Source organism: Podarcis vaucheri, assembly GCF_965113315.1.
Source record: "Podarcis vaucheri genome assembly, chromosome: 2".
Classification (NCBI taxonomy): Eukaryota; Metazoa; Chordata; class Lepidosauria; order Squamata; family Lacertidae; genus Podarcis; species Podarcis vaucheri.
The window spans coordinates 129,749,962-129,762,632 of NC_138760.1; the positions used below are offsets into that span (position 1 = coordinate 129,749,962).

Here is a 12,671-nt window from a genome sequence, read left to right on the forward strand (position 1 = left end):
CCAATGCCTAGACGACTTAAGCCCTATATTGGACTCCTCTCCATGGGTTTCCCCCTGAATATAGAGCATGGTCCAATCCCCTGGACATTCTCAGACATACAGAAGTCCTTCTCAAGGTCATGAAGGAATCTGAAGAGGTGATTCAAGCAACACAAAAGGAGATTTCTCCTAAAGAGCAGGAATAACTTTCTGATAGCAAGAGCCAGCAGTGAAAAGGAACTCCCTCAGAAGGGGGTGGACTCTTCTTCATTGGAGGTATTTAAGAAGTTGGATGGCCATCTGTCATGGATGCTTGAAATGAGGTTTTTTTCTGCATTGACGGGGGTTGGACTAGATTCCGAATCTACCATTCTATTATTCACCCTGCGGTGAGTTCTTGAATTGACTTTTTTACGAGGGAAATTTTATCTACATTCCATGCGCTGATATGCTTTCAACCCTGTATGAATTATTTGGTGGGCCATGAGAGTGGCACTCTGACTGAAACTCTTCCCACATTCCAAACACTAAGAAGATTTCTCTCTGGTGTGAATTCTGTGATGGGAAGTGAGACTGCTGCTCTGACTGAAGCTCGTCCCACATTCCAAGCACTGATAGGGTTTCTCCCCTGTATGAATTCTTTGATGGGAAGTGAGATATGATCTGTGACTGAAGCGCTTCCCACATTCCAAGCACTGATAGGGTTTCTCCCCTGTATGAATTCTTTGATGGCAAGTGAGATGTATGCTTTGATTAAACCTCTTTCCACATTGCAAGCACTGATAGGGTTTCTCCCCTGTATGAATTCTTTGATGGGAAGTGAGTTGGCTGCTGTGACTGAAGCTCTTCCGACATTCGAAGCACTGATATGCTTTCTTCCCTGTATGAATTCTTTGATGGGAAGTGAGACCCTCCCTCTGACTAAAGCTTTTTCCACATTCCAAACACTGAAAGGATTTCTCCCCTGAATGAATTCTTTCATGGGAAGTGAGATGGGTGCTCCTACTGAAGCTCTTCCCACATTCCAGGCACTGAAAAGGTTTCTCCCCTGTATGAATTCTTTGATGCAAAGTGAGAGTGTTCTTTTGACTGAAGCTCTTTCCACATTCAAAGCACTGATAGGGTTTCTCCCCTGTATGAATTCTTTGATGGGAAACGAGATGGGTGCGCTGACTGAAGCTCTTTCCACATTTGAAGCACTGATAGGGTTTCTCCCCTGAATGAATTCTTTGATGGGAAGTGAGATGTGATCTGTGACTAAAGCTCTTTCCACATTCTAAGCACTGATAGGATTTCTCCCCTGTATGAATTCTTTGATGCAAAGTCAGGCTGTCCTTTCGACTGAAGCTCTTCCCACATTCCAAGCACTGATAGGGTTTCTCCCCTGAATGAATTCTTTGATGGGAAGTGAGATTATGTCTGTGACTGAAACTCTTCCCACATTCGGAGCACTGATATGGTTTCTCCCCTGTATGAATTCTTTGATGGGAAGTGAGATCCTGCCTCTGACTGAAGCTTTTTCCACATTCCAAGCACTGATATGGTTTCTCCCCTGAATGAATTCTTTGATGGGAAGTGAGATTCTGCCTGTGACTGAAGCGCTTCCCACATTCTAAGCACTGATAGGATTTCTCCCCTGTATGTATTCTTTGATGCAAAGTGAGACTGTCCTTTTGACTGAATCTCTTTTCACATTCCAAGCACTGATAGGGTTTCTCCCCCGTATGAATTCTTTGATGGGAAGTGAGATTATACTTCCGATTGAAGCTCTTTCCACATTCTCTACAGTGATACAATTTCTCTCCTCTGTGAATTCTTTCATGTGAAGTGAGGCTATCCCTCCGAATGAAGCTCTTTCGTTGATGGGAGGTGGACTGGGAGCTCTGGCCGATGTTCTCTCCATACTCTGAATATTTATTTGATTTCTCTGATATGTGGATTCTGTTGTGGTCCCCCTTGTTCTTCCCTTCCCATTCATCACCAACTGCAATGAAGAGAAAAGATAATTATCTCCTCAGGAAGAAACCCACCACCTGAGCCCTCCCCCATCAATGCACTGCCATGTTAGGGTAAGTCATGCTAACTCTGCATTGCTGCCCCGGACCCCAACCCCACTCAGAGCGAAGGGGACGTGGTTCACATCCATCATTGAACAAAGTTAATGAATGCTTGTGATAAAGGAAGGACTGAAGTTAGATGTTTACATTGCCTTTGTTGGCTGATATTAACTGACATATTGCTTGGCTTTTATTTGGGATAGATTTGATTTGGCTCAATCCTGGAATCCACCCCATATGCAAGGTCAGTCATCTCTTTGGTCAATCAAATGCAAACAGAAGCCAAAACAACAAACCTGACAGAAGTTACTTCAACTTCCCTAAAAACTCTCAAGCCCACATTTAAGAAGGCCTGGGTGGTTCAGACAAGCCTGGTCATTGTTTTAAAAGGCATGACTAGACAAAGAATATTCACAAACAGTTGATATCCCTCCATTCAGGGCTCACGGTGTGGATATTAGAACCCCAGATGCTGTTGGTCTCCTTCCAAATAGTGGAGGTTCATCAAATAGAAAAGGGGTGTCCAACAGGTCGATCATTATCTACTGGCAGATCCCTGCAAGGTTTTGGTCAATCGCAGTCCATCGCTGGCCCCCTCCCGGATCCTCCTTCCATTGTTGGAGAATGGAAGATAGAGCTTACAAACCGAGGCTGGAGGCTGGTTTCCCCCCAGCGCTCCTTTGGTGAGTTGCTAATAAAAGCTCAACAACTTTGACCTAAACCCCTCAAAAACAGGGGTAGATCACTCCCAGTTTTTAATTCTGCGAGTAGATCGCAGTCTCTTGGAAGTTGGCCACCCCAAAATAGAGGTATGTATGGAATTTCAAAATTGATGTTTAATGAGAGGGTCCATGATCCCACAATTCTCCTCCTTGACTTCCTTACGCAAAGCTCTCTTGTCAGGATCCAGCAACGTCCGTGCCTCCTCTGAAACAAGCAGGAACATCTTCACCTGCACACTCCCCACCAGCTGTTGCCTCAATCTAAATTTGGTCTAAATTTAAACTTTTTTCTAAATCTCTTACTTCACTTTGAATCTCCTCTCATTTTCATGAGGAGACCAACTCTGTATACTGTATTTTTAGCTCCATAGGGTGTACCGGACCATAGGGCGCACTTAGTCTTTAGGGGGGAAATAAAGGGGAAAAAATTATTTCCCCCCCCCAGCCCCAAAGAGCAAAGAAACCAAGACAGTGAGCAGGATCCATCCCGCTGGCTGTCTTGGCTTCCTCTTTAGTCGCACGCAAACTCTCCAGCCGGGAGAGGCTGCGGGCGGCTTTGGCAGAAGCCAAGACAGCGAGCGGGATGGATCCCGCTAGCTCTCTTGGCTTCATTTTTAGCTGCGGGGCTGGGGCGGGGGAAGCCTGAGCTTCCCCCGACCCCATCCCCCAGAAGAGGCAGCTATCCACAAGCCTTTTGAGCGCGGCGGGAGTTCCCGCCGGGCTCCGAAGGCTTGCGGATAGCAGCCTGAAGCACAGGGTGTGCAGCGCCAACCCCCGCTGCGCACCAACCCCTATCGCCCTCCAGGCTTCAGCGAAAGCCTGCATTCACTCCATAGGACGCACAAACACTTCCTCTTCATTTCTGGAGGGGAAAAAGTGCGTCCGATAGAGCGAAAAATAAGGATAGTTTAATTGGTAACGTAAGATGGAAAATGACTATTACTCACACTTAATCTAAGCCCAACGGCCACAATAGCTTTTGTCTAGGAATTCGGCTATGCGAAGTTGAATGTTCTCTGTTCTCCGCTGTTTACCCTTTTTTGTTTAAATTTATACCAATTCATGAACTCAGAACTCATATACTGATCACCAACGAGGAACGACATGTTATTCCTGCAAATTTATTTTGCAAGTTTTGAGATATTCAAATGACATGAGAAGAATGAGTCTATACATTTGTATCACTTATTAGTCCTATAATCCTTGCTTTTAAAAGCAATAAAAAGTTGTTCCAAAAAGAAAAGATAATGGGGCAACTCACGGAGGCCCCACCTGCAGTCAATCCTGAAATTAGGATCAGGTAATTTAAGAATTTAGGATCAGCTTCTAGCGCTGCGTGATGGATCAGTCACTTGTTCTGTTGCTCTGTTCTCTCCTATCTCTCCTCCTCCCCCCGCCCAATTTAAACTAATTCATGAACTCAGAACTGATACACTGACCACTAACGATGAACCATATGTTATAGAAATTCCTTCAAATTACTTCTACTAGTTTTGAGAATCATATGAGAAGACTGAGAAGACTCAGTGCACATATTTGTATCATATATTAATCCTATATGATCCTTGTTTTTAAAAGAAAAGGAAAAGTTATTCCTAAAATAAAAGTAAAAGGTGAAACACAGAGGCCCCATCTACAGTCAATCCTGAAATTAGGATCAGGTAATTTAAAGAATCATGGCTTCTAGTGCTGCGCAATGGATCAGCGAGTTCTCTGACATTGGTAGGGCATTCAGAGCCCAGTTCTGGCGCCAATACATCGCAGTGGCCGGGGAGCTGTGACGTATTCCTGGCTCAAATTGCCCGCAGATGTCAAAGGCGCTGGAAGGCAGGTGGAGGAGCCCAAAAAGGTGCTCACCTTCTCAAACTCCATCTGCCTGCCTGCCTCATCCCACCCCCAAGCTGAGCAAACCCCAGTACCTCTCCAGCCCCATCCATCCATGTCCCCATCTCCCCTCCCCTGGGACTCACCAGATCTCTTGGAGGTCCCTGGGAGGCAACGCTCAGAGGCTGTGAGGAGGGATGCAGGAGACAACCTGACCAGGTCAACTGTCCATCTTCCCCCTTCCATCCTCGCTAGCTTTACAGATTCAGTCTCTTTCATCCTTCCTGAGGAGTCGAGAAGCCACCACAAGCTGCAGGGCCCTGGGAGAGAGGAAGAAACAAAGGGAGCCTCAGAGGCCCTGCAGGGATTCTCCTGCCCTAGATATTCCCCTGCTCCTGGAGAAGCACAAATGGGGCAGCCCCTTCCCAACAGAAACCCCATTTGAAACATCTCCAGTGATTCCAGTTTAATCTGTTTGCACCTCACCCCGCTTCGTAAGGCTGGCATGGTCTGCACACTAGTGACCTGAGAGTGGACCCCATTGAACTCAGTGGGGCTTATGAATAGAACTTGGTGCAAAAACCAGGCACCATCCTGTCCCCAAGCCTGAAAACTGCAGCCCCAGAGCATGGGCAGAATACAGCCGAGTAGCTATTACATGTGGGTGCCCCCACGTCTCAGTGCAAGAGATGCCTTAGCAGTTGAGCTGGCTGGGCCCCAAACCTCTTTCTGCTCATCATTAGAGCTGCTGAGAGACCCTAGAAGGCTGGGAATAGGATCTGGCTCCTGCTGTTTCTTAGCCACCTCCTCATTTTCCTTATTCAAGCAAAATGGAGTGATTTTTGGGTGTGCTTTCTTTAGAGAAGCTCTCTTTGGAGCAGGGCCCGTGGAACTCGGGGAGAGACCAGAAATTCTGTAACCACTCCAGGTCAACACCATCTTTCCCCTTAATTCCATATCATGTTTCCTTATACCATTTGTAGCAATTAAAGCTTTTCTAACTTTAGTCTGCAGCAACTTCTGTGTCATTCACTTAGTCTTCTGCAGAATGCGGAGGCTAGACTGGTGACTGGGAGTGGCTGATGGAACCATGTAAGACCGCTCCTAAAGGATCTACTTTCAAAGTGTTGGTGGTGACCTTTAAAGCCCTAAACGGCCTTGGCCTAGGATACCCGAAGGAGCATCTCCAACCCCATCCTTCAGCCTGGACACTGAGGTCCAGCACCAAGGGCCTTCTGGCGGTTGCCTCAGTGCAAGAAGAGAAGTTACAGGGAAGCAGGCTGAGGGCCTTCTTGGTAGTGGCACCCTCCGTGTGGAACACACTCCCATTAGTTGTCAAGGAGATGAGTAACTATGTAACATTTAGAAGACACCTGAAGGCAGCCCAGAGTGTCTGGGAAAACGCAGTCAGATGGGTGGCAGGTAAATATTATGGTTGTTATTATTATTATTATTATTATTGAATCAGGATGCTGATGGCGTTGCAGCTTCACCCCAGTGCCTTATGAAATGCGACTTTCCCCTCAATCTGAAGGGGGCTTCTTTGCATGCCCTCTTTTTGTTGCCCCAAAGACTCCTCTCCAAAAAGGAAGGCAGCATCTTGATCCAAAGGAAGAAGAGAGTCGCAGACCTGCTGGACACTCAGCCCCTCCCTGGCTTGGCGGAGAGGAACTGGGGGCAGGACCCTCTGCTCCCTGACTTGGGGGTCTTCCCCCCCCCATGCATGAGCTGAACGGGGGCCCCATGCCTCCTCCCTTGCAGCCCTGGGACCCCCTTCTCCCCGCTGCACCCCAAGGGGGAAGAGAGAAGAGACTCACCGGGTTCCAGGAGGGGCACCGAGGAAGTTTTTGCAAAGCAGAGAGAACAAAGCAGCCTCCTCTTTGCTGGCAGGGAGGGACTGGGCAGGGAGGGGCTTCTGCTGGGGAGGACCTTGCCCTCCCCCGCCCTCCCCTCCCTCTCCTCTCTAGGAATCCCGCTCTGCTCCTTTTAACCCTTGGCAAGCCGAGGGCGCCCAGACCGCCCCTCCCTCCCTCCCTCCCTCCCTCTCCCTGCCTGCTTCTGCGCTCTAGGGCTGCCCTCCCTTCTCCATCTGGGCCAAGGACTCTGCATCAAGGGCCCCTGGGGGTGCAGGGCAGGGGAGCATCTCTTGGCCCTCCAGGGAAAGAGAAACGTGGGTGTGTGTGTGTTTGTGTGTGGGGGGGGGGAGAGACACTTCCAAAGGAGACCCTGCAGGTCCCCAACTTGGCAGCCGGATCCCACGGACCCTGCCAGTGGGTCCCAGGGAAAGCGCTTCCAGGAGAGGCCCTTTCACATTCAATTATTTAGTCATTTCAAAGTAGGGATCCAGATGCACAGGGCAGAATGGTAACGGGGAACCCCCACCTCCCTTGTCCTTCGTCTGCCTAAGATGGGGGGGCCCTGACAGCGGAGACGAGCGCCCCAACCCCACAGTCGCCTTTGACTGGACATAACAGTCCAGGGGTCCTTTTGCTTTTGAATATCCCAGCGCTGTTGTGCATGGGGGGAGGGTAATCTCCTGCACGGGAGGGGCTTCATCCTGCCAATCAAGCCCTGCAGGTGTTGGGTTTGCACTTTGCAGCTGCATTGCATAGATCCGGGGCCCCTCCCTCTCCCTGCCTGCCGTTTTCCTGCTTCTGCGCTCTAGGGGCTGCCCTCCCTTCTCCATCTGGGCCCCCCCCCCATCTTATGCAGACTGACGACAACGGAGATGGGGGTTTCTGCAGTCTTCAGTGTGAATCTGGATCCGTACTTGGAAATGACTAAAAAACTGAATGTGAAAGGGCCTCTCCTGGAATCGCCTTCCCTGGGACCCACCGGCAGGGTACGAGGGATCCGGCTGCGAAGTTGGGGACCTGCAGGGTTTCCTTGGAAGTCTCTCCCCCCCCACCCGCATTTCTCTTTTCCTGGGGGGCCAAGAGATGCTCCCCTGCCCTGCACCCCCAGGGGCCCCTTTGGGGAAACTGCAATGCGATGCCCACCAAAGGGAAGGCGAAGGTGAAGGACCCCTGGACCTTTGTCCGCAAACAGCTCCCCCCCCTTTCTTCCCCACACCAAACATAACCACCGTTTTGAAAATCCTCCATACTCTGGGCATGTGCAGCTTTCGCAGCTTTCTGCAAACCAGAGGCGGGGAAGAAGTGGCCAAAGAACCACCTTGCAGAAAAGGGGACTTGTGGGCTGAGGTGCAGGATCCCTGAGGATCCAGTACAGGAAGAACTGAACAGGGAAGAACTGCCCCCCCCCATCATAGGGGGGTGGTGGTACCCCCGCCTGACTTGCAGAAATAGACTCCCGGAGGAGCGAGCAAGGGAGGCGGATGGGCAGAGAGGACAAAGAGATGAAGATGCAGTGATGGGGAAGGGAGGGTGCCCCAAAAAGGGCCCTTACTGGGCCCCGGATCTATGCAATCCAGCTGCAAAGCGGGAACCGAACACCTGCAGGGCTTGCCTGGCAGGATGAAGCCCCTCCCCCCCCAGGAGATTACCCTCCCCCCACGCACAATAACACTGGGATATTCAAAAGGTAAAGGACCCCTGGACGGTTACATCCAGGCAAAGGCGACTGTGGGGTTGGGGTGCTCGTCTCCGCTGTCAGGCCGAGGGGGCTGGCGTTTGTCCCCAGACAGCTTTTCCGGGTCACGTGGCCCACAGGACTAAACCACAACGGGGTACAGTACATTGGTGCAAACCAGAATGCACAGAAATGCCACAACTACTTGCACTGGTATGTTTTTGAACTCTTAGGTTGGCAGAAGCTGAGACAACGGTAGCTCACCCCGTCGTGGGGATTCGAATCCCAACCTCCCTTGTCCTTCAGATGAGGGTCCCCATCGGCAAAGAGGGCCCTCAGGGTTGACTCCCCAGGGAGCGGGTAGAAAGAGGCACAGGAGCCAACTCCTAGGGGCCAAGGTCCCGTTGTCCCCCTTCCAAAAAAGTTGATTGACATTAAATGGTGAGGGGTGTGTGGCATCATCTCATCCATTAGCCTGGGAGGAAGAGGGTGTGGGAGGGAAGCCCAGGCAAGCATTGCCAGGGGACGGTTGGGGGCGCTGACAGAGAATTTCCTGGAGGGGCTCCAGAGCTGCCTTGGCGTCTTCCTCCTGCTCAGGAATCTACTTGAAGTAAAGCGGGGGGTGGGGGTCCTAGTCCCACCGCACCCCCTTCCTCCAGGGAGTTTGGATTCGTGGAATCCTAGAGCCAGCCAGCAAAAACCACAGAGAGCATGTGAAGCTAACTCTTTATTAGCAGAAACAAGGACTGCTCCTGGGAGCCAGGAATGGTCAGCACTCAACTCTTCTCAGCAGTTGCAGAGATCCGGGTGGAAGAATCTGCAGCCCAGCCCTTTGCGGTTCTGACGCACAAGAGCCAACTCCTAAGGGCTGATCGGCTTTGCCAATGAAATATTTGTGGGGTCCTGGCACCCCCAAACTGGCACTGCCATTCAAATAGAGTGTGTGCATGGCATCATGTGATCAATTCTGCTGGACAGTGATTGCCTGGGCCCTCCTATTATTTTATTCAAGTCGGCACATCTGCTGAGAAGTAAGCCAACTCAGATCAAGGTGCTTTTGGAAAAAACTAGTTTTCTGGATCCATTTCAATTGGGTTTTAGGCCCAGTTTGGGCCCAGAAACTGCTTTGGTCGCCCTGTATGATGATGACCTCTGTCGAGAGAGAGATAAGGGAAACATGACCCTGTTCATTCTTCTCGGCCTGTCAGCGGATTTTGATACCATCGACCATGGTATCCTTCTGGAGCGACACTCTGAACTAGGAGAGTTTGGCATGACTTTGTGATGGTTCCAGTCCTAGTTGGATGGTCGTTCCCAGAGGGTGGTACATGGGGAGTGATTTTCAGCCCCATGCAACCTTCAATGTGGGGTTCCTCAGGGCTCAAGCCTATCCCCCAGGTTGTTAAACATCTACATGAAACTGCTGGGTGGGCTTATCTGGAGGTTTGGAGTACGTTGTCAGCAGTACGCTGATGACACTCAGCTCTGTTTCTCCTTTACATCTGCAGGTGATGCAGTGGAAGTGCTGGACCAGTGTCTTGCCTCGGTAATGGACTGGAGAGAGCCAACAAACTTAAGCTCAATCCAGATAAGACCGAGGCACTGTTAGTGGGTGGTTCCCTAGGCCACCTGCTCTTCACGGGGTCACATTTCCTCCGAAGGAGCAGGTTCACAGCTTGGGGGTACTCCTGGAGCCTTTGCTGTCGCTCGAGGCTCAGGTGGCCCGGAGTGCCTTCCATCAGCTTCGGTAGTAGAAGTAGAAGCTGTGAGGATACTTTCTACTTTGCCTGGCCAACTTATAGAGATTTAGGAGAAGGAATGAATGAAAATAGTGGTACCTCAGGTTAAGTACTTAATTCATTCCGGAGGTCCGTACTTAACCTTGTTACCGGAAAATCCGAGGGTTCTCTTGGGCAAATGAAGACACCGACTAGAGCAATCAGAGCAAAACAGCAGCCAGTAGGCTTGGCCTTTATTAAAGAAAAGACTGTCGCGACAGGACTCCCACCGCCCACAGGGTGAAGCAAGATGGAAGCCCCGAACAAAGGGAGACCCCAACTTTTATTAGTTACTAATCCCCTAAGCTACACCCTCAGAATTACATCATATTTACATCATGATTATATTAAAAATAGGAGGAGCTGGGGAGGGGTTACACAGGTAATCCGAGTGTCCTGACACCTGGCCGGAATCTCCTTCCCCCTCCCCACGAGTCATGTTTAAGAACAAAGGAGAAGGGTGAAGTTTCCTGCCCCCTGAGGGGAATCCAGTCATAGTCCTTTGTGAGAGTCTGTGCGGAATACACTAAGATATGCAGCTCATTGTATCCCTGATAGCCTTCTGTCTGAGCCCATCACCTGTGGCTATCAAGGTTGTCACGTCTACTTGGAGGGAGCACAGAGTACGTGACTGCTCGGTCAAAGGATTATGGCCGCTCGATATCAGACCACCCCCCTTTGATAGTCTTTGTAATATCCAGCAGAATAAAAGTGGTCCGGTGAAAATCCAAAGTACGGCTGATTTTTAGTGAATTTATAGAGAATATTGTCCTTGAAGTTCAAAGCACTTTCCCTTCAGGAAGCGGCTTGCTACATTTTGATTAGATCAGTCACGGTCAATTGAACTCGGAAACTTTGTATTGAGAGCTGTCAAAGGTAAGGGGAGAGAGCGGCAGTAGCCTGCAGTACCCGCGTGGCCGCCGCAAGGGGCACTGTTCGATAATGCTGATTGGCTGAGGCGGCCGTCGATTGACAGCAGAGCTCGGCCGGCCGGTCTACTCACAATAAAGATAGGGCGAAGCGGAGTATTATAGCGGGAAGCTGTCAGGTTAGCGCTTCCTTATTTACGGAAGGCTTTTAAGGGATGGCCCTCTAAAGGGACACCTCTGGGCTTAGGAAGGGAGATTCGTGTATGTGTGAGTGTGGTGCTTGTGCAAACACGTGTTAGCGTGTGGGGGGGGGGGGCGATTTCCGGCGACAACCTGAAACTGTTCTTAACCTGAAGCACCACTTTAACTAATGGGGCCTCCTGCTGCTGCCGCACTGCCGGAGCACGATTTCTGTTCTCATCCTGAAGCAAAGTTCTTAACCTGAAGCACTATTTCTGGGTTAGTGGAGTCTGTAACCTGAAGTGTATGTAACCTGATGTACCACTTTATCAAATGAAAAGAATACGAAGAACTCAAAATACTGGGAATAAATTAGTTAGAATATTTCCAACGTAAGGCAATATATGAGAAAAATATAAAACCTAGGGGATTTGGGAATAAAATATCAAAGTTAGAAAGAGAGGTTTTACAAAATAATAAAAAATACTCTCTAAAATATATAGATTATTAGATGAAGTGCATGAAGAGATTAAAAAATTGATAAAAGTATCATATATCAGAAGGGTAGAAGCATATTTACTAGGAATCTTGAGTAAACATATCCCCAAAGACAAAATTAACATATTTCTGTATGCAACAACAGCAGCGAAAATGTTGGTAGCCAGTCATTGGAAAGGAAATTATATCCCAACAAAAGGGGACTGGTTAAGTAAACTATGTGAGTACCTGGAGTTAGCAAAATTGATGGATTTAATAAGGAATAAATCCAAAACTATAATACAGAAACAATGGGAATGCTTACATGAATATTTATACAAGCAGGGCTCAAATACGAAAGTTTGGCTGCGCTTAGACTAACCTTGTGAAGAATACAGATAACATAAAGATTTGACGGATTATGAAAGAACCTAAGGAAGGGAAATGATTGAAGAACAGATGTAAAGGCGAGCAAGATAACTAAGAGACGTGCGGTGAATGCGGTGGAAGTCTTTTAAAATATTTTAACTAGGATTTATATTTTGTAATGCTTGAAGGAGTCAAAATTGAAGGGGTGAAGCAGTTAGCAGTTCAAGCTAAAGAGCTAGCCCAGGAAAATGAAAAGAAGTAACTACACTATCTAAACAGGGGTCAGAATTGCCGGACCCCCAGAAAACAGCTAATATGATTTTGGGAGGAATTCCAGAAGAAATACAGGCTAAAGAGTTGGAAGAAACTTTGAGAACCTGTCTATGCTCCACCTCCATCGTTCTACCCGGCCACTGAGGTCCAGTGACGAGGGCCTTCTGGAGGTTCCCTCGGTATGAGAAGCCAAGTAACAGGGAACCAGGCAGAGGGCCTTCTCGGTAGTGGCACCCACCCTGTGGAATGCCCTCCCATCAGATGTCAAAGAGAAAAATAACTACCAAACTTTTAGAAGACATCTGAAGGCAGCCCTGTTTAGGGAAGCTTTTAATGTTTAATATCTTATTTTATTTTAGTGTTTTGTTGGAAGCTGCCCAGAGTGGCTGGGGAAACCCAGCCAGATGGGCGGAGTATAAATAATAATAAATCATTATTATTATTATTATTAGTAGTAGTACTCAAGGAGTTAGTTTGAAGGCAGAAGATGTGGAACGAGCCCATCTCTGCCGAGGGCCCATGGGGAGAAAATCCCCCAGGATGTAATAATTAAATGTTCTAGAGAGAAGCTGCAACAGAAGGTATATCAGACTTTGAAGAAAATCTGGGATA

The 12,671-nt window shown here is 48.8% G+C and overlaps 1 protein-coding gene across 1 annotated transcript; it reads right to left on the bottom strand.

The window, feature by feature from the left end:
• Positions 1-267: 267 nt before the first annotated feature.
• LOC309527618 (uncharacterized protein) lies at positions 268-6,451 on the bottom strand. The gene is made up of 3 exons (XM_082214438.1): positions 6,400-6,451; positions 4,729-4,902; positions 268-1,963 (listed from the first exon to the last, which is right to left on the bottom strand). Exons 2-3 carry the CDS (start codon positions 4,859-4,861, stop codon positions 507-509), a joined length of 1,590 nt encoding a protein of 529 aa, XP_082070564.1. The 5' UTR covers positions 4,862-4,902; positions 6,400-6,451; the 3' UTR covers positions 268-506.
• Between the last annotated feature and the right edge of the window lie 6,220 nt (positions 6,452-12,671).

What these genes read in the sequence shown, in the direction of transcription:
- LOC309527618 (XM_082214438.1), bottom strand. Translation starts at nt 4,861, where the DNA reads ATGAAAGAGACTGAATCTGTAAAGCTAGCGAGGATGGAAGGGGGAAGA. An exon ending in AGGGACCTCCAAGAGATCTG is followed by an intron (nt 1,964 to 4,728) that starts GTGAGTCCCAGG and finishes TCTTCATTGCAG; the next exon opens with TTGGTGATGAATGGGAAGGG.